The 24893-nt window shown below is 55.8% G+C and overlaps 1 protein-coding gene across 4 annotated transcripts in view; it reads right to left on the reverse strand.

The window, feature by feature from the left end:
• Positions 1-4846: 4846 nt before the first annotated feature.
• The window catches only part of DNMT1 (DNA methyltransferase 1), a 46611-nt gene continuing 26564 nt past the window's right edge, over positions 4847-24893 (reverse strand). For all 4 annotated transcript variants that reach the window (XM_029916274.1, XM_029916273.1, XM_029916275.1 and 1 more), the window contains 24 exons: positions 22796-22914; positions 22435-22527; positions 21322-21473; positions 20976-21163; positions 20692-20875; positions 18584-18681; positions 18246-18393; positions 17167-17282; positions 16784-16988; positions 16569-16702; positions 15004-15177; positions 13366-13587; positions 12354-12546; positions 11348-11432; positions 11042-11170; positions 10621-10903; positions 10192-10333; positions 8864-9030; positions 8296-8473; positions 7462-7657; positions 7018-7184; positions 6685-6801; positions 5655-5745; positions 4847-5205 (listed from right to left, as the gene is read on the reverse strand). In XM_029916274.1, the coding sequence (XP_029772134.1) occupies positions 5171-5205; positions 5655-5745; positions 6685-6801; positions 7018-7184; positions 7462-7657; positions 8296-8473; positions 8864-9030; positions 10192-10333; positions 10621-10903; positions 11042-11170; positions 11348-11432; positions 12354-12546; positions 13366-13587; positions 15004-15177; positions 16569-16702; positions 16784-16988; positions 17167-17282; positions 18246-18393; positions 18584-18681; positions 20692-20875; positions 20976-21163; positions 21322-21473; positions 22435-22527; positions 22796-22914 (3616 nt within the window). In that variant the 3' untranslated portion in view covers positions 4847-5170. The remainder of the gene's footprint in view (positions 5206-5654; positions 5746-6684; positions 6802-7017; positions 7185-7461; positions 7658-8295; positions 8474-8863; positions 9031-10191; positions 10334-10620; positions 10904-11041; positions 11171-11347; positions 11433-12353; positions 12547-13365; positions 13588-15003; positions 15178-16568; positions 16703-16783; positions 16989-17166; positions 17283-18245; positions 18394-18583; positions 18682-20691; positions 20876-20975; positions 21164-21321; positions 21474-22434; positions 22528-22795; positions 22915-24893) is intronic.

Raw genomic sequence — 24893 nt, forward strand, 5'->3', positions numbered from 1 at the left:
TGACTCCCACGGGGGCCAAAATTAATTCTTGGCCTTAGATATTATAATGGCTGTGGCCCTCCAAAACCAAGTAGGTTTTCTAAGTTTACTTATTTTGAGAGAGAGAGCGAGCGAGCGAGCGAGCAGGAGAACGGCAGAGAAAGAGGAGAGAGAATCCGAAGCCGACTCCATGTTGTCAGCTCAGAGCCCACCTCGGGGCTGGATGCTAAGACTCTGGGATCATGATCTGAGCCGAAATCAAGAACCAGATGCTCCACTGAGCACCGACTCACACGACTGAGCCACCCAGGAGCCCTTCTGAGAAGTTTATGGATGGAAACTTGACAATATCCACTAAAATATGAACATACATGTATTTTGTTTTATGGTGGCATAGACAAGATTCTATCAGGTTCAGGTACAGTATAGGGATCTGACACTTCCATAAATCGTGAAGCATTCATCACCCTCTGTCATCAGACCAAGTTACTACAATATTATTGACTGCATTCCCTATGGTTTCACCACCATGACTTGGGTATTTTATAACTGGAAGTTTCTATCTCTTAATCCCCCTTACCTATTTCACCCATATTTATTTCCTTTTGAGCAAGCAAGTCAACCTGTGAGAAAAAGTTGTAAATGTATGTGAAGATGTAAAAATTAGATCCATGTGCAGTCTTGTTCATGACAGAAAAAACTGGAAATGCCTCTGTCGTACGCAGGCTAAATAGATTACAGTATATTATGCCACAATCCGTGTAAAGCTATGCAGTCTTTGAAGAACTGGATCCATTTGTGGCTAAGTTTAAAGTTTTTTTAAAGTAATTTCTACACCCAACACGGGGCTCGAACTCACGACCCCAAGGCAAGAGCCACACGCTCTACTGACTGAGCCAGCCAGCAGCCCCCCACTGGTAGTTAAAAAAAAAAATCTCCCAGGCACGAGGAGGAAGCAATATGTAAAATGGCAGATGTTATAGGGACCCCTTTGTGTAAATATTTAATAGCACATATACGTAGACATATGCAAACTATTTTCTGAAAAGAAATCTCAAACTGTGTGTGAAGGATGCTTTAAGAGGAAGGCGTCAGGGGAGGAAACGGTTTCTGGACTTCTCCCCATAGTTAACATTTTTTACCATGTGTACACAGTATTTTGGTTTAAACAGAGGTACACATAAAATTATGCACATATATGTGTGTGTGTGTGTGTGTGTGTGTGTGTGTGTATAATTTTTTTTTTTTTTTGGAGAGCATGAGGGAGGAGCAGAGGGTGAGGGAAAGACAGAATCTTAAGTAAGCTCTGTGCCCAGCACAGAGCCAGATGCGGGGCTCAATCCGTGACTATGAGATCGTGACCTGAGCTGAAATCAAGAATCGGACGCTCAAGGGCACCTGGGTGATTCAGTTAGTTAAGCATCCAATTCTTGGTTTCTGCTCAGGTCATGATCTTAAGGTTCACGGGTTGGAGCCCCACATCAGGCCCCACAGTGCCAGCATGGAGGCGGCCTGGGACTCTCTTCCCCTCCCCCACTCTTTCAAAAATAAATAGAAACTTAAAAAAAAAAATCAGACACTCAACCTGCTGAGCCACCCAGGCACCCCCGCCCCTCACACTTCACATGTAAATCTATAGTATGTAACGTATGTGAGATATAACATGCAAATGTATTTTAGTGTGTTCTGCATATCCACTGCCTTCCCTTCCTGCTTCTAGAACTGGCCTACGGAAATGTCCAAATGCATTAAATTGTCTGTAAAAAGTGCCCAGCACAGCTCGGCTTAAGGGATTGTATCAGACGACGGAGTGTTCTTCAACCTAAGAACAATGAAGTTCTTTGGGGCGCCTGGATGGCTCAGCCGGTTAAGCAGCCAACTTCAGCTCGGGTCATGATCTGGTGGGTCACGAGTTCGAGCCCCGCGTCGGGCTCTGTGCTGACAGCTCAGAGCCTGGAGCCTGCTTCGGATTCTGTCTCTCTCTCTCTCGCTCATGCTCTCTCTCAAAAACCAATAAACACTAAAAAAATAAAATATGGGGCGCCTGGGTGGCTCGGTTGGGGGTCCAACTTCACCTGCGTCATGATCTCATTGTTCCTAAGTTTGAGCCCTACGTCGGGCTCTGTGCTGACAGCTCAGAGCCTGGAGGCTGTTTCGGACTCTATCTTCTCTCTCTCTCTGCTCCTCCCCATTCATGCTGTCTCTCTCTCTCTCTTTCTCTCAAAAATAAAACATTAAAAAATATTTTCAGATTTAAATAAAAATTTAAAAATTTAAACATAAAAACGAAGTTCTGACACCTACTACAGCATGAATGGACATCAGAATCATACGGAGTGGAAGAAGCCAGGTACAAAAGGACAACGATCACATGATCCCGCCTCCCGGAGGTGTCCCGAGTAGGCAAGCTCAGACGGAAAGTAGAGTAGAGGTTGCCAGGGGCTGAGGGGTGGGGGTGGGGGGCAGGATGAGGAGTTAGTGGGTTTTTATTTTTAATTTTTTACTTTTGAGGTGGGGAGGGGGCAGAAAGAGAGACAAAGAGAATCTCAAGCAGCTCCACACTCAGCACGGTGCCCAGCGCAGGGCTCGATCCCATGACCCTGGATCATGACCTGAGCCGAAATCAAGAGTCAAGAAACTCAACCAACTGAGCCACCCAGGTGCCCCAACGAGGAATTCGTGTTTAAGGACCGTTTGGGATAAAAACGTTCTGGAAAGTGCGGCAGATCGGTGTTCAACAATGTGAACGCATCCGATTCTAACACTTAAAATGGTCTTGATGCTTGAAGAGAAGAGGAAGACAACCCGCGGGCCCTGCCGTGGCCGCGTCAGTCAGATGAGGGCACAAGACGGTCGTCGAAACCCATGCTCTCACCCGCCGGCCGATGCGGGCTTCCTCCTCCCCGGTGGGCACCGCCTGCTCACCGAGCACAGTTCCTGCCAGAAGGGAGGCCCGAGTCCTCCCATGGCGGCGAGGCGGCGAGCCGTCAGGGGATTTCACTGATCAAAGGTACCTCGATCTCCCACAATCCCTCTTCTGGTCCCTTCCCCAATTCCACTAGGGTTTTCTTCCCAGGGAGAGGCCGGACTAAACTTCCCTCCCGGGGAGCCAGGGCAGCAGAAGCTGCCGGAAGCCATGTCCCCTCCCTCCGCCCCGCGCCAGCCCAGCGGCGGCCCCTGGGCCCACAGCCTGGCTCAGGCCTCTGCTCTCGGGGTGCAGAGGCGGGTGTACCGGGCCACCCCTCCAGGCCCGCCGCCCCGCTGAGACCCGAGGGCTGAGCCACAGCGGAAGAGGGTTTCTACCTCGGACGCTGAAGTGAATCCTCGACTTGTTCTTGGTAGCGTGTTGTGTGCCTGAAACACAGACTTCGACTGGAAAAGTATCACAAAAATACGGGAATTCAGGTTGGCTAGGTAAAAAAAAAAAAAAAAAAGAAAAGAAAAAAACCCATCTAGTACACAAAGTCAATCATCAGTCTTTCTGTGGAAGCAAAGAGCCAGCTGCCTAAGAAAGTAATCTCCTTCCTGCCTCCCACCAGAAAACAAGAAATCCCACGTACCTGTTAGGAATGAAAGGATTAAGTACGTAGGAATCGAGTTAAGAAACATGCAGTACCTAGGAGCGCCCGCAGGCTCGGGCTCGGTTGGTTGAGCGTCTGACTCCTGATTTTGGCTCAGGTCATCATCTGAGGGTGGTGGGATCGAGCCCCGCACTGGGCGCCATGCGGAGTGTGGAGCCCGCTTCAGAGTCTGTGCCTCCCTCCCCCTCTCTCTGACCCTCTCCCAGTTGCACCGGTCTCTCAAAAATAAATGAACATTAAGTTAATAAATAAAACAACAAAAACCTCAAGGGCGGTAGGGTCAGCCACAGCTTCTGAAGTAGAAACAAAACAGCTCCCCCGCCCCACCCAGGGACCCGTCGCTATTTCCCTGAAGGAGATGACAGAGGAGGAGCAGGTAGTTTAGGGGCTGTGCCAGTACTGTGCTGAGTCCTTCAGCCTTAGGGCCTGTGCCAGTACTGTGCTGAGTCCTTCGGCCTTAGGGGCTGTGCCAGTACTGTGCTGAGTCCTTCGGCCTTAGGGGCTGTGCCAGTACTGTGCTGAGTCCTTCGGCCTTAGGGGCTGTGCCAGTACTGTGCTGAGTCCTTCGGCCTTAGGGGCTGTGCCAGTACTGTGCTGAGTCCTTCAGCCTTACGACTAAGCCATCTGGGAGGGGAGGGAGCCACAGCTGAGGGGCCGAGTGACCATTTACATATAGGGCCAGTAGGACAGGTGTTACATAACACCCTAACGCTGGTCCTCTGTGTCGTGTGTGCTGGTGACGGTCACCTGGTCTGCTTCTGCCATGTTGGCATTTTACAGCAAGTCCTTTCCCAAAGACAAACCAAAGAGGTTTGATGGTTTTAGAATCCAGGATTGAATCAGGCTGAAAGGACTGAAAAAGCCAACCTACCAGACTCTTAGATGAAGGGTCTGTCTGGGGGGCCAGGCCAGGGCTCCTCTCTTCTTACCCCACCACCCAGGACCCGGGGCTTCTGACCTCATGGTCCCAAGATGGCTGCTGCTCCGCCAGGTGTCACAGTCCATTCTGGAGCAAAGAAGGGCTACAATGAATGGGCAAGGCCAACGGGGGCTGTTCCTTTAAAAGGCTTCCCTGGAAGCCACACTAAGCACGTTCCACTTGGGTCTCATCGGCCAGAACTGAAGCACTCAACCCCCAGCCCCAGGCCCGGCCCAACACATGAGGAGTGATCCCACTTCAGACAAATCCCTCTCCGGGGTCCCCGCAGCTCCGAGAGCCCATTTCCATCTGGACCCAGCTAAGCATCAGCCAGAAGCCCCTTACAAACCACACGTCAGCAGCCAGGGCGATTTATAGGAGAGATTTATTTGAAGAAATATTACAACATATAAAAACTACATAAAGTCTTAATTCCCACCCGTACAGTGGTAGATTTGATATAACGCATAATAAAAAACTTTTAAAATCCAGAATGCACACAGTACTGCACAGTTTGATCACTAGGTCGTTAGTTGATAAGCAAACCTCACAGAACAGCTTCATGTCAGCCAAGGCCACAAACACCGTGTACAACACATTGGAACTGACAGATTCTGACATGTTAAAAATACAACATCAGTGCATGTTGGGGATCCCTGGTGCCAGAAACAAGGGTGACGGGAAGGCAAAACTAGTCCTTGGTGGTTTCCTCCTCCTTGATTTTCACTAAAGAGAAATAAAAGGTAAGGTCACCGCAGAGCACACACACAGCACTGCACTACGCAACAGGCGAGTGTAACAAACCAAATCGGGGCCCCTGGGTGGCATCCAACTCTGGATTTTGGCTCAGGTCTCCCGGTTCGTGGGTTCGAGCCCCAGGTCAGGCTCCGTGCTGACAGCACAGGACTGCTTAGAATTCTCTCTCCCCCTCCCCCTCTCACTGTCTTTCTCAAAATAAATATGCCAAAAAATAAGTAAATAATTAAAAACAAAAAAAAGGAAGTCCAGAACTGGGTTAAGGCCAGGTGTTGAGGCCAATGGCCCCCCAAGTAAGAACTCTGAACAGCACGGAGACTGCGCACTGCCCACAGGTGTCCCCGCGTCCCCGGCCCGGGTCGGCAGCAGAGCCAGGCCGCGTGCCCGGGGAAGGGGCCCGCCAGCTGCTCCCGCCGTACCTGAGGCACTCTCTCGAGCTTTGGCCAACATACAGCACTTGATCTCCAGGCCAATGGCTTTGGCCAGAGGCGGCGGCACAGCGTTCCCCACCTGCAGGGGTGAAGGAGGGCAGTGATGGGAGCAGACTCACCTGGGCCTCCAAAGCCGGGCCACCAGGACAGCGCTGGGATCTTCCAACTGGCCACCTCCCCACCCAGAACCCTGTGTCCAGACCCACCCACAGAAAAGGGACCTTTAATGGGCTTAAGAGAAACTCCAATCCAGACACGGAGACCACCCTGCTTCAAGCCCAGCGAAGAGGGGCTGTGTGCTGACACCAGGAGGGGTGCCGCTAGGACCCGGGTCCCACCGCCGTGGGAGCCTCGGGCAGGCGCCCCTTAGACGGAGGCCCGTCTGAGAAACAGCAAACCTAACACCAGAGTATCAGGGATGACTGCCGATTCCCCCCACCCTGAGCACACCTCATCTGCTCCAGCGCTGAGGTTCAGGGCCTGGAACTTTCCTGTGGGTTGAACCTGCCTCAGAGCTGTGAGCAGCAACCAACACGCTTAACGGAGCGCTGGCTGAGCCGTGAGCACTCCGAGCCCCGCAGACAGGGTCTCTCCCGCCTGGAGGCACCAGGCCGGCCAGCCCACAAGGACCGGGTGCTCCGTGTCCCCTCAGAAGTGACCTGGTGAGGGGCCCCTGGCGGCTCAGTCGGTTAAGCATCAGGCTTCGGCCCAGGTCATGATTTCACAGTTTGTGGGTTTGAGCCCCGCATTGGGCTCTGTGCTGACAGCTCAGAGCCTGGAGCCTGCTTCCGATTCTGTCTCCCTCTCTCTGATCCTCCCCTGCTCATGCTGTCTCTCTCTCTCAAAAATAAGTAAAACATTAAAAAAAATTTTTTAAAGAAAAAACAAAAAAAGAAGTGACCCTGTGAGCCTCTCTCTGCCCTGGTCACACAGAGGGGCCCCCGTCCGTCAGGGTGGCTTTGAGGAGGGGCTCAGTGGCACCTGGCCCGGGGACAGGAGAGCCGGCCCCGCCGCTCACCTGCCGGTGCTTGTCCAGGATGTTGCCGAACAGCCGGTAGGTGTCTGGGAAGCCCTGGGAGCGGGCGCACTCCCGCACGCTCACCACGCGGTGCTGCTCAGGGTGGAGGACGCGGCCCTGGGGGGGGGGGGGGGGTCATGTCCCTCAGGGCCTGGGCCCGCCTGCGTTCGGGGCAGGAAGGAAACTGCACCACAGAGAACTGTAGCCTCAGGCGTCGAAGGCTGGGCCAGTCTCCATCAGCAGAGGTCGGGGGGACAGAGGTGAGGAGGGCAGGCTCCCCAGGGCCCCCCACCTCCATCCCCCCCCAGGCACCACGGGGGCCTGCAGGCCCACCTGCTTGCCCATGGGCTCAGGGTTGGTGACGGTCGTGCTGAAGAAGCCGTCCCACTCGAGCCGCCCGTAGAGGCCGGCCCAGTGGTTGTGCCGGTTCCCGGTGTGCGGCAGGCACCAGGGGATGAGGGTGTTGAACTGCCGAGCCGCCGGGTCACAGGCTTTGCCCGCTGCAAGAGAGGGGCTGCGGTGAGACCGTGGTAACCGAGCAGGAGGGACAGAGCAGCCGACAGTCCCTGTCCCCAAAGCTTTCACGGCTTCGATGCTCTCAGCAACTGCCTAAAGCAGGGACATCCGGCGTGTCTGTGCCCTGCCCGGGGCCCCAGTACCTCCTGCCAGGAGACCCCCGACAACGGTGCTCCCCCTGAGCCCCCTGGACCGTGGCAGGGGGGCAGAACCCACGGGGCTTGGGGACAAGGCCTGTCCCGGGAAGCGCGGGGCCCCCACCTTCCACACAGGAGCAGACCCCGCGGAGGGCCCCGGTGCTGCTGCAGCCGTTCTTCTTGTCGTGGTACGTGTAGCGCAGCTTCCGGGCCATGGTGCCGTCGGACAGCCGCACCTCGATGTTCGGCAGGTCGCGCCAGTCCGAGCCCGGGGCCAGAGGGATGTGCCGCATGCGGGCGGCCACCAGCGCACTCATGTCCTGAAAAGGCGCCGCAGGCCCGTGTCACATCATCCAGGGAGCGTCTAAGCACCCACGGTAGGCCGGGCACCACCCTCCTGGGCACCAGGAACCACCAAGGAGGGGCATGTATCCCACGGGGACACCAAGGGCAGCCCCAAGCGTCGACCTGTGGGCTGCATGTGCCGTGGAGATGCCCGAGCAGGGACATGGCAGAGACTGGGGGGAAATGGGTGAAAGGACAGCTTGGGGCAAGCTGACAGGGCTTCTCGGAGGAGGAGCCGTGTGGGCTGAGCCCTGCAGGATCAGAGAAGAATCACCAGAGGGGAAGAGCGGGTTTGGCACGTCTGGGAGAACACACGGAACAGGGGCGGCAGGAGACAAGGCCCGTCAGAGGGAGCGGGGGCCAGACACCTACTGTAGGAGTGGACGCCCCCCCACCCCCGACGGTGCTGCCGCCCCAAGGGCACAGACGGTGGCGAGAAGAGGAGGAACAGGAGGAGGAGGAGGAGGAGGAGGAGGAGGAGGAGGAGGAGGAGGAGGAGGAGGAGGAGGAGGACCACGAGCAGAGCAGCAGCCGGAAGGGGCCCAGAACAGGAGCTGCTTCCCACCAGCGGCTCCTGCTCACGAGGCACCGGGCCGACCGCGCGGCCGCTCACCTTGCAGATGTGGTCCCTGAGGATGGGCTGGTACTGGGAGCCCCGGAGCTGCCTCTGGAGCCAGGACTGAGGCTCCCCGTTGTACAGGATCTCCTGCGCCGCAGCTCCGTTCCGCACCTCGGGGAGGTCGGACATCGTGTCCCGCACGGTGATGGTTCGGAACGGGCCCGAGCTCAGCCTGCAAGAGCAGAGCACGCGGCTGACGCCTCTGGGGACCCAGGCGGCTACCGTCCCTCACGTTACAGGTGCCACGTCCGGACTGCCGACCCCACCCTCTCCAGGGAGGGTGGCCTAGCTTCTGAGGCAAAGGGCCACCCGAGGTCACGTGGGCGGCCATCCTCGGAGAGCCGGTCTACTGCTCAGGACTGCAGCCGGGCCGGGCCGTGGCCTGTGTGCAGCACTCATCAGAGGTCCGAGTGGACCAGACGCAGTGAAGCACCCGTGCGGCAGGCCAGGCCCCGCACGCTGTCCACTCTGACACGTTCTCCGCTCAGGCCCACGAGAGACCCGCCGCCACCACGCCTCCCGGGTAACAAGCGCCACGACGCCGTGGGGAGGCGGTCCCCACCTGGTTATGTTGCTGACGAACTTCTTGTCGTCCACCACGACGCTCAGCTGGCAGGCCCGGGGCGCGAACACGTGCAGTGGCTCTGGGAACAGGGGAAGCTTCTCTCCGGGGGCCGCGGCCAGGATGATGGCCCGCCTCCGCGTCTGGGCCACGCCGTACTGCCCAGCCTGGGAAGGGGCCAGGCACGCACGGTCAAGCGGGCAGCACCCCCACCCAGCCCCTCGTTAGCTCTGCAGGTTTACTCTTTTTAATGTTGGGGGGGGCGGGGGGCAGCAGAGAGAGAGAGAGAGGGAGATGCCCAATCTGAGGCAGGCTCCAGGGTCCACCCTGACAGCAGAGAGCCCAACGCAGGGTTTGGACTACTGACCCGAGCCAACATCAGACGCTCAACTGACTGAGCCCCCAAGGCGCCCCATAGGTAGGATCACTCTTAACAAGTAAGAGGGACCAGACGAAACAGAAGGCCTCGTGCGGCAGCCGCCAGCCTCTGGGGAAGACGGGGTAAACCCTGCGGCCACTCCAGGCAGCTCTTTCGAGAGCCTCGAGGGAGCCCGTGGTCTCCCCACTGGGGAGAGGGGCGGGCAGAGTGCCCGCGGAGCCCTGCCACCCACCCAGCAGGAAGTGGTCCAAGGGCTGCCAACAGGGTTTGGCTGGTGAGCGCAAGGCCCACGGGGGCAGGCCCGGGCGGGGGGCAGGCAGCCCGGCGCTCACTCGCACAGACACGCCCCACTGCCTTCCCGCCAGACTTGGCGTGTGAGCGTTGTTTCAGCTTTAGTTGTGCTATTAGTTACCAAACGGCTGCACAGAGTAGCTGCCTTTCAGACCCAGCCTAGTTCCGTCGGGTCGCCCGAGATCTCCGTCCGCGCAGGCGGAGCGCCCAGCAGCGGGAGCGCGGTCCCCCACCCTCTCGAGGTCTGTGCCCGTGTACACTCGCCCAGGAGAGAGACCGCTGTCACCCCGTGACGGTTCATCTGCGCACACTTCTGCATTCTCACTTCCTCCGCCCGCCGCCGCGGGGATCAAACGGCTCCTAGAGCCCCGAAGCCAGCCGCCCACGCCTCCCTCTCAAGAGGAAGGGCTGGAAACACACCCCTGCTCGGGCACGAGGATGCGACCCCCAGGAAGAGGCAGCGGCCTCCCCAGACCCCGCGAGCTTCACAGCGGATCGTGCAGGCCCACCGTGCTGGCACCCAGGTCACTGCACGACAGGCCTGTCCCTTCCAACTCTATCTTCAGGTAGAGACCATCTGCTGCGGCCCAGGGGTCACCGAGGCCCCCTCCTTCCACAGCGGCCGCCCGGCTCTGCCCACTTCCCTGGGAGAGCTCACCTGCAACACGCCGAAGGTGCACTGGTAGCCCATGCGGACCAGGCAGCGGAGCGTGAGCTTCAGGACCATGGAGCGCTTAAAGGAAACGAAATTCCGGACGTTCTCCAAGAGGAAGTAGCGGGGCCGGTAGTAGTCACAGTAGCTGTGGGAGGTGGGAGAGACTACGAGGGTCACCCGCACGCACCGAGTGAAGAGGAAGACCCCTCTGCCCGAAACGACGCCCAAATCCTTAATGTCTGCTCGCTGGCAAGCGGTACCTGCTGGCTCTCCAAGTCTCCCCGGCAAGAAGCCAGCTACGAATTCCCCGGAGGCGAAGGCTGGGCGCCTCACCTCCACACAAGGCCTTCAGCGGGTACGCCGCTCATCCAGCTGCTGCCCACCCCCCACCCCCCCAGGCAGCCCTGAGCACAGGGGCTTCTACTCACTTACCTGAGAAAGGAAACCACCAAGGAGTTCTTGAACTTGGAGTAGGTACGAGAGTTGAAGCGGTTCATGCCGCTAAACCCTTGGCAAGGCGGCCCCCCGCACAGCATCTCCACGTCTCCCTTCTGAGGCAGCTTCTGACCGCGAGAGTTGGTCGTCTCCCCGGCCATGACCAGCTTCAGCAGCACGTTGCAGTCCTCCGTGAACACCGTGGACCCGGGATTGTTCAGCCGGAATGCTTGGGCCGCAGGGTCCCACATCTCAATGGCCCACAGGGTTTCCGAGATGCCTGGCAGAGACGAGGACAGAGACGTGCTAAGAACCCCCTTGAATCATGCTCGAGGCACAACCGGGGCCAGGGCCAGAAAGGCAGAACCTGCCCGATCCGGTCTGACTAGCTCTGCAGAGGAAACCCCGGGGCACTCACCTGCTTGGTGGAACCCCTCCGACAGCCCCCCGCAGCCAGAAAACACGTCCAGGGTCCGCAGCTTGGGCAGCTGAATCTCGGCCTCCGGTTCACTTGGTTCGCACGTCTGAGACTTTGGCCTGCCCTTCCCTGGAGGGAACAAGCCACAGGTCAAGTTCGAGCCCTAACCTGCGGCCCCGAAACCCCCATTCTGAATTAACAGCAAAGGAGGAGGTACCATCAGAGGCATTTTCATAGCAGACGACCCATCAGTCCCCCCAATTACGTCAGGCAGACTTGGAAAGAAGCCTGTGCCCAAGGACTCACCTTTACCCTTTCCCTTCCCCTTGTTCCCAGGGCTGCGGGCGTGGTTGGGAGGATCTTCAAAGCTTTTGTTCTTGGCATTATAGGCCTGAGAGGGAAAGCATCAGGACAGTGTGGCAGAGAAACACTCTGGCCCCTTCTCTAACAATGACAACTTCCGTGAGTCTGATAAAGATCCACTTCATTTCTCCCTCAATTGGCCATAAGTGACTAGCCATCAGTGAAAATACTCTGGTTTTATTACACTGCAAACAGGGGGAAAAAGTTCTAGAATATAAATAGTTTGCATTGGTCTTCCTGCATTCAAAGCACCTGGACTGCTCATTATGAAAACAGGAGAAAGGTGACAGATGAGGCCACCCACAGCAGAGCCTGGGGAAACCCAGGTATGTGCCGGCTTCCGGGGACTGGACACAGAAAAGCCAGGCTCCAACAGTTTAGAAGTGACAGCTTCATCGACAGACTCCCGGATCCTTTCTCCGTCACCAGGGCCACTGCCCAGGGGCACAGACCTCCCCTGGCCGCGGATGCCTGGGTGACGGGACCGAGGCAGGCAGGAGTCCGGCAAGGGAAGGGGCACCTTTCCCTAAGGCAAAGAATCAGCAGGGCTAGTGGAGGCCATCTAATAGTCTCCAAAGAAACTGCAAATGCAGAAGGATGTGCCAGCGTCTATATTATACATTATATATTCTTATTTTAGAGAGAGAGTGTGCATGCCCACAAGCAGGGGAGGGGGCAGAGGGAAAGCAGGCTCCCTGCTCAGTGCGGAGGCCAGTTCACAGCTTGATCCTGCAAGCCTGGGATCACGACCTGAGCCAAAAATCGAGTTGGACACTCACTCGACCGAGTCGCCCCTCCCTCTTTTTTTTTTTCCCCCGCCCCAAGCCAGAATTGTTAAGTTCCAGAAGAACCTGAATGCCATTGATTCATACTCTGGGTGAGTCAACTGCGTTCAGGGGGGCTCTGACTGTGATCTGAAGCCTCTCCCTCCGGTAGCCCAGGGTCCCACCTCGAGGAAGTAGAAGCGGTCCAGGCCCCCCGCGGAGTAGTCCTGGACGCTGCCCGGCAGGTCCTCCCCGTACTCCACCGTGCAGCGGCCCTGCACCGCCTTGAAGTCCACCACCACCTCCTCGTCACTCCAGTAAAGCAGGTTGATGTCCGCGTGGTAACTTGCTGGTGTAGACTTGTGTGTGTTCTCTGGCCTGAACATGAAGACTCTTCGTTAGCAATTCTCTTTGGCTGTTAACTGACGATTAAATGGTACCGCCACCAGAGTGCGACTCCTCGCCACGAACTCAGGAAATGGCCTGCCTGTTCCTCACACCGGCGACTGCAGCCCAAGCAGCCCGGCCCTGCGTCACGAGCAGCGCTGCCTGCCGCCCCCTGAGGATCTAGAGCTTCCTCTTCCTGCCTACACTCGGCGGACTCGTTTCTTTTCTACAGGTACAAATGACTGTTGATATATGTTAGTTAAGAGAGGAAGCAACCTTACACCCATCTCCAGTAGTTTCAGGTTAGCTCCTGACCAATAGGAACTCCTAGGGTTCCCCCCCCCCAAAAAAAAAAAAAAAAAAGAGTGAAGCGAAGGCCTTGGGAAGAGGCTAGACGGAGAGAAAGCCCCGAAGCAGGAAGAGGCACCAGGAAAGAACAGGAAGACAGAGCAGGGAGGACCTGGGGGGGGGGGAGAGGGACTGAACTCGGACGACAGTAAATAGAGCTCAAGATTCTCTGGGGGCGTCTCAGGCAGAGCCAGGACATTCCACTGCTCATTCTGTCACACCCTCGACTTTCTGCTTCAGGATTCCTTTGGGGTAGAGAACGCTGCAGCTTGACAACGAAGGTCCAAAGCAGGGCTTTGCAATAGAACTCTAGTCCCTGTCAGCTCCACCCGATAATTAGGAACATGCAGAAGAACAGCTACCCCTACCAAAATCTCAGAACACCGCGTGTGCTCTTAAGCCCCGTTTCAGACTTCCAGAAGAGTCCACCACCATCCTGGAGGAGCAGAGGCCTTCACTGACCTGTAGAATTTGTTGATTCGGATCTTGATGTCGGTCTCACTGGGCCTGCCGTTGCTCTTCTTGGGACAGAAGATTTCTCTTATTCGGCCAATGCGGTACGGCTCGGGGGCGTCCAGGTTGCTGCCCTTGATGTAGTCGGAGTATTTCCGGTAGTGCTCTGGGTACAGGTCCTCGTCCACAGGCTCCTTCCGCGGGCGTTTCACGGGACTGGACAGCTTGATGCTGCGGAGAAGCCAGTGTTATGCATAACTGAACACAAAACCACAAGAGGAATTCCCTGAGCAGGACCCGCCAATAACAACTACTACCTAAATTCGAATACCTTATAAACCAGTGCAGCTGAGTGCCCGGAGAGTCACAAAGATTAAACCTCATCCACAGGTTAAAGTGGGTGTTCTCCACCTGTGCGCTGCCGGCCGTGGTAGCCCTGCTGCTCTCTGAACAGGCCCAGCCTCCTGCTCTGGCCCCAGGGCAGGACAGCCCTTCCTGCACCTGCCTCACTCTGCCCAGCGAGTGGGAGAAGGCACGAGAAAGCACACACCACAGCACTGGACAGGAACGGTGGACCGCCACAGGCAGGTCCGCCGCAGCTTGGACCAGCCACCCCGAGAAGGCACTGGTTCCACCGGCCCAAGTCCCCAGTGACCCGACAGGCCAAGTGCCCTGCTGAACCACGAGGGACACATGGCCCGGGCAGGAGGGAAACCTGTGCAGCCGTGGGGCTGCTACCAAGGCACGACCTATGCTCTCCTGACGGGGGTGCTGACCTAGAGGAAATGCTGGAAAGAGTGTGGGGTGGAGACCCACGGCCTGGGCAAGCTGAACTTGGCCTGACTATGGAGGTAGAGCCAGTCATCGGATCCAGCTGCAGGCATCAAGGCTGTTCAGGAAAGCAGCCGCCGTGGTTTCCACCAGCCCCCCCTAGGCCCCCGGGCTCCAAAGGCGGCTCTGCGCGTCCGTGTGGACGTGTCTGCACCACAGGCGGCTCCCCTCAGCAGCGAGGGCAGCCGGGGCTCATGGGGGCACGGGCACCAGCGGCACGGGGCTGAGAGGAGCCTGCCCCCCACGCTCTGATTCATAGTAACTGAACTGGGAACTAGGGCTTCAGGAACTGCAAGTCGGGACACTGAGAAGTTCAGAAAACATTGGCTGGGATTCAACCACGTGCTGGTTCTTAGGAAAAAAGAATGGATCGAGTGTAGAAATTCTGCCGCTGTACTTCTCCCTGAAGAGCCCCAGTCCTGACATGTACAGAGGTCTTGATACTTCCTGGCAAATGGGATTGCAACTCACATTCATCCGATCTTGACTTTAAGCCGTGCACTGTGCTCAAGTGCTTTCGTTTTAACTCACTTCATCCCAAGAGCCTGGCAGGTGACACCCCTCCCAGGTGACAGAGCGGAACCGCTGGGACATGGGTCTCTGCCCAGCAGACACTAGTACCCACTCGGCCAGCACATTCTCGGACTTCTTTCAGACTTGCCACAGCCCCTCTCCCCTGGAGGCCGGGATATTGCTGGTGGCCGGGATATTGCTGGTGGCCGCAGACACTAGCAGCCCCTGGTCCTGGGGGTACAGGGTTGGGGACACACAGCGCAGAGCCCACCCTGCACGGGCCTGGGCCTCAGAGGCACTCACTTGAACGTAAAGGCCTCGGGGAGGAGGTACACGCCGTCGCCCACTCGATAGTGGATGCCGTCCTTGGCGGCCGAGCCGTAGAGCACCCGGGTGTCCAGGTCCTCCAGTTGTTCCATGACCCTGGGCATCTCCTTCTGCATCATCTCAACCAGCCGGGCGCAGCTCACACAGAACCTGAAGGGGCCAACGACAGAAACGAGAGGCGCTGAACCGGGGACAGTGGCCGCAGTGGCGGCAAGCGCCTTAGACCAGAGGTTCGAGGACCAGCAGAGCACGTTTGCAGAACCTGGCTTTGCTGTAGTTGATGTCCACGCTCGGAAAACACTTATTTGGGACCAAAGACCAGAGAGGAGACACAAGAAAATGACGAGCCAATTCCACTGAAGAATTTGATATAAAAACCCCGGGATAAACAGAACGTGGAATACAGAAAAGAATACGCCACAAGCAAAACGCAGAGTGGCTCGGGCACAGCTCCGTGTCACAGGAGCGTCCTTCTGCTCCCCGCAGAGGCCGAACAGCTAGTTGGTAAAATTCAACATTTCTGATTCATAAGTCCTTAAAGGAGAGCTACAGATCAAGTCAAGAGGCAGCACCAGGCTGACTGGGGAAACCCCCGAGAGATGGAAGCCAGCCCTCCCAGCCTCACCCCACCAGCCGTGCCACCGTGAAAACAAGTGAGGCACTGGGCACCGCACATCTAAAGAATTTAAACAACCAAGCCTCCTGGGGCACCTGGTTGGTCGGGGGTGGGACTCTTCCCCCCCCCTTTAATAAACATTCATTTATTTTTGAGAGAGAGAGAGAGGGAGGAGAAGAGGGAGGGAGGAGAAGAGGGAGGGAGGAGAAGAGGGAGGGGAGAGAGCATGAGTGGGGGAGGAGCAGAGAGGGAGACACAGAATCTGAAGCAGGCTCCAGGCTCTGAGCTGTCAGCACAGAGCCCGATGCGGGGCTTGAACTCAAACCATGAAATCATGACCTGAGCTGAAGTTGGATGCTTAATTGAGCCACCCAGGCGACCCTAGAGGATTTGACTCTTGGTATCGGCTCAGGTCATGGTCTCCCAATTCATAGGATCGAGCCCTGCGTCGGGCTCTGCGCAGACAGCATGGAACCTGTTTGGGATTCACTCTCTCTGCCCCTACCTTACTTGTTCTCTCTCAAAATAAACATTAAAAAAAAAAAAAAAAAAAAAAAAAAAGACAGACAACCAAGCCTCCCTAAAAGCAGTCACTTATCAGCTAGAATGAAATGGAATCAAAGTCACCACTCTTGAAAGAAAATAACAGCAGGAGACACGCGAGACCCGGGGAGGGAACGCGGGCGCACAGAGGCCAAAGACGGAAAGCCGCGCTCTGCTCCAGGCAGGAGAGCGGCTCGTGAGAACGACTCCACGCCCAGGCTGTCACTCAGCGCAACTGCAGCCAGGTCTGGTCTCCGATCCGCAGGGGAAAGAAACCCCACCAGACAGAAGCACGTCCGAGACCAGAGTGACGCAGACAGGCTCAGGGCCCTGGAGCATCGCGGGGAAGGCCCCTCGGAGGGGACCCGGGGCCCGAACTCACTTGTACTTGTTGTCCTCCGTTGGCTGGGTTTTCGGAGGGGACTCAAATCTCGCGTAGTCCTGATCATACCACAGCTGGTAGAAGTAGGTCTTTCCATCGTCCTCCCCCATCAGAGCCTCAGGATCCAGGCCTCCCTTTGAGGACAAGGACCTGGTGTCAGCCACGAGCCCACGCAGGGCGGGGGGAGGGCACGCCAAGGGGCGCCGGGCACTCACCTCCATGGCCCAGTTCTCTGACGGAGCTTTATAGACGACCTTGACCTTGCGGTGAATGTACGAAAGCTGCATGTCCTCACACTCGTCTACCAGGAAGAGCTCCAAGGGGTCCGACGTGGCTCCGAGGACCGTGTCTGTCCCCGCGCAGAACCAGTGGGCATGAAACATCTGCCCGTTGCTGCTGTCCTCCCACAGCGCAGTGACTCTGGAGTCAGAAGAGAGTTACTAACCTGGCTGGCACCCGGACCGAGTCCGCTGAGGGGACTTGGACTTGCCGTGTGTCTAGCCCAGGGCACAGAGCCGCTGCTGCTATTCACACAGAAGCATCTCCTAGATGTTCAGGAGGGCGTGGACTGAAGTCAGGCAAAGGCAACGGTACAAACCTGGCTAAATACAGCGGTTTTGAGGAGTCATCCGGAATAACAGAGACGCAGTCCCCCACTTCCAGGGTTTCAGAGTCGATGCAAACCTGCTTATAGTAACTCTTCTTCCCATCAATCTGAAAACGAGAGCTTCATTTCAGGTGAGGATAGGTTTAAAGGTCTATGCTAGGCTTGACCCTCCTGTTCCTATTGTTTTGTGTAAAAGCCAAGTTTCCTTCCGACAGTCTTGTTAAGCCCTGAGCTCTACCGCCCTGGGCTACTACAGAAAACCTTCACTCACATCCCCTCGTCAGCCCTGCCCTCCAGTGCCAGCAGCAAATCAGATTCCTGCATTTGACTTTGAACAGAGCTGGTCCGAACCCCTCCCAGTGGTCCTAAGGCCACAAGGCCCTACTTGTGTCAGCCACAAGGACCTACTTCTTCCACAAAAAAAGCTAGCTTCCCTCAGAGGGCCTCTGCCCTGACTCCCCCTCAGATCTCTGTGAGGCTAGAGTCTCACCAACCTCCTGGGTCTCAACTCCGATGTGCTGCCTCCTGGGAGCCTCCAAGGCCCCCGCCTCCCTCCAGCCCTCCGCTCACTGGACAGAGCAGGTGCCTGTCCTCCTATACGAGGGGGTCAGCCCCCCTCAGCCACATCCAGGCAGGGCAGGCCTCACGCTACACACATCTTTGGCTTCCAGACATCAAGGAAGCAGCAGAGAGACTGTTCGCTCTCAGGCTTGGCCAAAGGAGCCATGCCTTAGATGGACAATCGCAGAACAATGGGGAGGCAATCTGCAAGTGCCACAAAACACCCTCTCCCAGGCCGGGTGGGCAGCACAGCGACGGGTCCCTTCGAAACAAGCTCTGAAGGGGAACGAGCCGGACACGTCCTAGGACAGCGTCAAGTGCCCAGTTTGGAAGGATAGGAAGACAGGCTCTGTGGGCACCCAAGCAACAGCACACTTCCGGCCTCTCGCTAGCCCTGCTCCTCGCGGGCAAACGAGCAGGCCTCTCCGCTCGGGGCTCAGGCTCCTCAACACGGGGCACGACTTGTTGCTCGGAGGTGCGGCAGGAGGCTAGGTCTTCTCCAGGATTACCTTGACGGCGTCTCCAACCCAAGAGATCCGGTTCTTGTTCTGTTTCTTTTTCTTCCCTTGATGCATTTTCTTGGGGGACGGCACCTCTGGAATATTGTCATCAACTTCTTCATCGTCATCGGCCTCCTTCATGGCCATATTGGGGCACCTGTGGAGTCCGTGGTTAGAGGCAAGACCCCGGTGGTAAGTAAGTAAAACCGACGGGGGCCGCTTTGGTCGGGTAACGGGGACAGGCCCGGTGACAACGCCCGACGAGGGAGGGCCGCCTTCCCCGCACGTCCCAGCCCCCGTCCCAGCTCCTCTTCCTCCGCTAGGAGAGCAGCGCCGGGCAGACCTACCTCCTCTCTTGGCAAGCCTGTTTGCTCCGTCCGCTGCCACCAAACTTAACCATATCTTTACACGCCTTACACTTTCCACATTCGGGCTGCTGACAAACCTGGAAAAGTATTTAAGAAGTGAATGAAATGGCCGTTAGTAACTGTTCATCAGCAGTTTTTTTGTTTTTGGTGAAGGACCGTTTCAAAAAATGGTTTTTGCCCTCATTAAGGAAGTAGGAAAAAGAAGGTTAGAACAAGATCCCCTTCGTACTCTCCAGGCTGGTGAGAGTTGAGCAGCAGGACAGGTGCTGGGACAAGTGCGGAGAACGGAGGACCCGCCCCGCTCACGGATAAGGTGGCACTCCCACCTTCGAGACGTTTCTAGACCAAAGTGAAGCATCAAACCCACACCCAGCGACTCCGCTTCCAAGCAGAGACAGTCCCAAGACGCCTCGTCCAGCGAGGTCGCCTCAGCACCATCTGTAACAACGAAGCAGCTGGGTCGTTCACGTCGTGAAACGCCGTGGAGTAACCAGAAGGAGTCCACACAGCGCACCTGCGGCCACACGGACCGCTTGCAGCACCAGGTGTGCGGGCTTGGGAGGCCCCGCAGCGCCTGCACGTGTGCGGGGCAGAAACTAAAGCCAGAGACGGGGAGAACATGTGAATTCCTGTTACTAAAACAGAAGGAAAAACGGAGTCCAGCCCGGTGTGAACAGAGGTTCTGAAGGCAGCTGTGGTATTTCTGCATTTCAGTCTTTGTCCAAAGTCAGCTAAATACCGTCTACTTCCGATATTCCAGGTACAATTCCAGCAAAGCTAGTCAAATTAATTTTTTGACTTTCCAGTACACGTAAAAGTCATATTTATAATAACAGTCTATTATTAAATGTGTTACTAAATAGCATGAAATCTAAATATATATATATATATATATATATGTATTCTTTAATTTAAAAATTCTTTACTGATGGGGTGCCCGAGTAGCTCAGTCCGTTAAGCATCTGATTCTCAATATTGGCTCAGGTCTTGAGCTCAGTGTTGTGAGTTCAAGCCCTGCGTTTGGCTCCATGTTGAGCATGGAACCTACTTAAAAAAAAAAAAAAAGAAATTGATAAAAACATGCTAACCATCATCTGAGCTTTCAGCAAGCTATAATCACTGGTCACAGATCACCATAAATACAGTAAGTTTGAAATATTGTGACTATTACTAAAACGTGATAGAGAGTCTCAAAGTGAGCAAACGCTGTTGGAAAAATGACACCAGTTGACGTGCTCGATGCAGGGCTGCCACAGACCTTCTGTCTGTTTAGACATGAAAAACACAGCAAAACAGTCTCTGCAAAGTGCAGGGAGCCGAGATCTGCCTGCAGGAGATCCCACAACATCGCCTCGCCAGGCGACTGGAGAAGTCAGTCCCAGTACTGAGTGAAGAAAGTCTGAAAGAATCCCACAGGAAGAGGGGCCTTCTGAAAGCCCTCCGACCTGGGTGGCTCAGTCGGTTAAGCATCCAGCTTTGGCTCAGGTCATGATCTTACAGTTCATGGGTTCGAGCCCGTGTCGGGCTCTAGTGTGGAGAGCTAGCTCAGAGCTTGGAGCCTGCTTCGGATTCTGTGTCTCCCTCTCTCTCTGACCCTCCCCTGCTCATGCTGTCTCTGTCTCAAAAATAAAAAAAAATATTTTTAAAAATTAAAAAAAAAATTAAAAGCCCTCCGATCCATCTCGGACAGAGCCCCACTGTCCTGAGGAAGTTACGCCAGGAGACGGGGCCAGCCTGGGGGGATGTCCTCCCCGTGGAGAGGGCGGCGCCTCTGTGGGCAACCCCTTCCTCTGCACTCACACCAACGCCTCGGGACATAGCGCCATGCAGGCAGAGCAAATGCCACCAAGGTGGCCAGGCTTCCTGAGTGACAGTGGGTGACAGCACGGTGCCCGAGCACACCTCTTTCCACGGCTGCCTGGTCAATCTGCTTGTCCCATGAGGCATGTCATTCCCCCACCCCCCACCAGGTAACTTCCTCCCAGCTGCTATTTTGGGGTCACATTGGAATGAGGGGGGGACAGGTCTCTCGGCCAGGAGAAAGGAGCGCGTCTGATTGGGCGGGGCGCCCGGCCCGGTGAGGTTACCTCGCAGACGCCGCACCGCCGGCGTTTGAAGGCGTTCTCCTTGTCTTCTTTGTCATCCTTTTCGATTTGCTCTGCGAAGAACGTGTCGAAGATCTGGTAGACCAGCTTGGTGGTGGTGGCTTTAGTGGGGCCTTTGTCCTTCTCTTTGGCAGAATGCCCGATGGTCCGACGTCTCTCAAGGCGCCTGGGACAGAGGTTCCCATCGTGTTAGCGGCCTGGGGAGGCGCACACAGGACACTCCGCCTTCTCTGGTCCCCTGGTCTCTCTGCCTGCTGTGTCCTTACCTTTTTCCTAGGGTGACCCCAGCCAGCTTGATCAGGTCCCTCATGCAGGGGGTCAGAAAGATGGGCTGCTCGTCACTGTCCCCAGCCTCATCATAGCTCTCTACTTGTTCTACCACAAACTGGGCGTGCCGAAGGAGAGAGTCCTCTGTGAATCGATTCAGGTTGAGCACGGAAGGAGGAACAGTGGTCTTTGAGAAAAAGATCAGAAGTTCCTCTTAGGCTTGAACAAAACGGTTCTAATCAAACTGAAAACAGTTTCTGATTTTAGACGGGAGTTTCCTAGCAACATCTGGGCCGCGCGAAACTAGGCACGCATCCCAGGTTACAAAGACCCTGCGCCTCTCACCTCGATCTTGTTGATCAGGTCTTCGTAGGTGGAGTCTGGGTTGCTCTGCAGGAACTCCACCACGATCTTACTGATGTAGATCTTCTCCTGCATTACGCTGAACAGCGGCGCATACTCTGGGTTGGGGTCCATCAGAATGTATTCGGCAAAAGCTGAAGTAAAAACCACAAGTTAAAAGAGTGATCTGAGGGGTGCCCGGGTGGCTCAGTCGGTTAAGTGTCCAGCTTCGGCTCAGGTCATGATCTCACAGTTCATGAGTTCAAGGCCTGCATCAGGCTCTGTGCTAACAGCTAGCTCAGAGCCTGCTTCGGATTCTGTGTCTCCCTCTTTCTCTGATCCTCCTCTGCTCAAGCTGTCTGTCTCTCTCAAAAATAAATAAAACATTAGAAAAAAAATTTTTTTTAAGTGGTCTGAATCTGATGGCAGCTATGGTGGCCCAAGGGCAGGGATGAGTCTATGAAGACTTCAGAATGGTCCAAAAGTAATTCCATCCATACAAGTCAACAAAACACAGAGTATATTCAGAGTTATCCCATTCAGAAGTGGCCTAAGATAGCCAGAGAACGTGGGCACCTGGCTGGCTCAGTTGGTGGAACATGGGACTCTTGATCTCGGGGTTCTGAGTTCAAGCCCCACATTGGGTACAAAGATTAGCTGTCCTCTTTAAGTAGAGGGGCACCCGGCTGGCTCAATGGGTGGAATACAGGACTTGTGATCTCAGGGTCAGGAGTTTGAGTCCCACCCTGTGTGTAGAGATTAAACAAAAAGTTTTTTAAAAAGAAGAGAAGGAAGATGGCTAGAGAATGGGAGATTGGCCAAGTGGTCTTATTTTGGCTCCTCTCTTGGTTTCAGAATTCCGTCTGGGTTTGAGCTGTCAGGATAGGACTTGCTCTTCTAACCGGAGGGCCAGCAGTAACTCCCACAGAAAAGCCATCCTAACAGTCTCCTAATAGAAACCATCCTAACGACGTGGTGCCCACATGGTCACAAGTTACTCACGTGCGTTCACGTGAGCCTGAACTGTCCCTCCCACAGCCCAACCAAGCCCCGGGAGGACAGGAACAAAGGCCCCTTTGGGATCCCGCCGCAGTCCACAGCTGGCCGCACACTTACAGGTGCTGAAGCCAATGAGCGCCTTTTCGCCTCCATCAAAGCCGGTGATCCACCACTCATTAATGGGGCCAAGATTTTTGCCATTGACACCACCTAGGACAAAGAAAGTTTCCTGAAAAGAAACGAACTAAGAGCTAGGACTCCTATCAAGCCCCAGAAGGGCCAGTGGCACTCTGAACAGCCCCGAGGGGACGGGTCAGCCGAACCGGCAGTCCTGAGCCGCCAGAGCGAGCCTGCTAACAGCTGTTCACCGCACAGTCTCAAGCCCTAACTCTGAGGGACGGCGCTTCCCGCCGAGTAGTGCTTTGCAGGTTAGCTTGAAGATCTCTGTCCCAAACGTAACCTCGAATGTTCCACTCACCTTCAAGAGACGGGTCGTCATCGTATATTGGCTTTGCTGAACCGGAAAAGAAGAGCTCAACGTTCTTCTCAATGAGACCAGTGTCGATCGGGCACAGGTGACCACGCTTACAGTACACGCTAGACAGGCGACAGAGAGTGGTTATTGCCACCCAACCAGTGAAGGCAGGCAGAAGTGCAGTCAAGGTCAGACCCAAGGGGACAGGAACACATGCAAGTCCTGGATTCTCCCCTTCTCGGCAGTCAGAACACTGGATCGGCACAGTGTCCTCATCCACTTTCCACCCACCCCTCCCACCTATGCATCAAGAGGACCTTGGTGTCTGCAGACCTAGGCATCTACAACGGTGACACCCAGAGGTCAGGGAGGCTTACAGTGAGGTCACGGGAAACCTCACGAGGGAACAACGCACTGCATCTTCCCGGCACACTGCTACGGGACAAACATTGGCTTCTCAGACACGCGCCGCTTACAGCTGGGGCCGTCACCTTGACCTAGCTCCAGAACATTTTCACTATCCCCAAAGAAAACCTCCTCTCCAGGAAACAGTCTGGACTTCCTATTCCATCCCTGCCCCTGGCAATCCCCACTCGGCTTCCTCTGCATTTACTTACTCCATGTTTCATACGTGCTTAGTGTTACGGGAATTTCACCTTAATAAGCAGCACAGCAAGACCTACTACATAACAGCATGAAAACAGACGTAAAGAAACGGAAGGGCCGACTTCTGCCTCACTCGGAGGTTAAATCGAGTTGGAGGCCATCTACAGTCCTACCACCCAGTCACACTTCAGAAGAACGTGAAGTCAGGGTGTGTATGTGTGTGTTGGGGGTGTCTTTCCACTTACGGAACGGCTCATATTGGCCTCAAAGACCACCTTCCGGGCCAGAGGTACCATCCCATGGCACGAAGGCCCAGGCAGGCCACGCAGAATCTACAGGTCACAGAGCACCACCCCCACTGCACTCCCACAGCCTAGACCCTTGGAAGCCAGAAATCCTCATCCTGAAACGCAGAACTTCAGAAATGCAAACATCGACACCCTGAACTGAAACTCCTATGTGCCAGGCATGGTAGATAGACACAGGTCATCGCTCTGCCCTCGGGACTTAAGTCCAGTAGGAAAGATGGACACACAGCCAGGGAGGGGAGGATACCGAGGACTTAAAGAGGAGGGAGGATACAGTGCCCAGCCCAACAAGCTGTCCATGGGCCCTGTCAGTAGAGGTGACAACAGGGAGAAGTTCTGAGTTCTAGGCAGAGGCAGGACCCACGAGTTCGCAGAATAGACCCTGCCCAAGACTGGTTTCCACCTGCCACGTTCAGCCCAAGTACCAGAGATAAGCAGAGTCCCGAAATAACTCCAGCAGTCTGGCTCCAGTGACATTATCCCTGTGAAGTGTCCTTAGTGCTGCCTCCCCACCCTACAGCAGACCCTCTCTCAAAGAGGAAGCCAAGAGGGGCGCCTGGGTGGCTCAGTTGGTTAAGCAGCTGACTTGGGCTCAGGTCATGATCTCGCGGTTCATAGGTTCAAGCCCTGTGTCGGGCTGTGTGCTGACAGCTCAGAGCCTGGAGCTTGTCTTTGGATTTTGTGTCTCTTCTCTCTGACCCTCCCCTGCTCATGCTGTCTCTCTCAAAAATAAGTAAAACTTTAAGAAAAAAAATTTTTTTTTAATTAACAAAAAAGAGGAGGAAGCCAAGAGCCCCACCCCTGAGCTCTGACATTCGCTCTCCCAAGGACGGCTTCTCGGTCCTGAGAAACCCAACAGGGAGGCAGGAGGGCACGCACACCAGCCACAGGGACACAGTTCTGATGTACTGTCAGGCAGAGGTCAGGCCAGGCCCTGGGCACCACTGGTAGACGGACAGCATCCTGACAGATCAGGACTTGGATCATGTTCGAGAGGGGGATACAGCCAACCGCCGACAGGAGCGTGAGATGTGAGACGTGCCGCACGAGAGACGGCGGAGGGTTTCGACTAGGGCAGGAGAGCCCCCAGCCTGCTGTGGGGCACGGGCGGTAGGAAAGGGAGGCCTAGCCGAGGCCCACAGCAGGTGCAGTAGAGGCGATCCGCCCCCACCATTCTCCTCAGGGAG

The sequence above is a fragment of the Suricata suricatta genome, chromosome 12 (genome assembly GCF_006229205.1).
Source record: "Suricata suricatta isolate VVHF042 chromosome 12, meerkat_22Aug2017_6uvM2_HiC, whole genome shotgun sequence".
In the NCBI taxonomy this organism is placed as follows: domain Eukaryota; kingdom Metazoa; phylum Chordata; class Mammalia; order Carnivora; family Herpestidae; genus Suricata; species Suricata suricatta.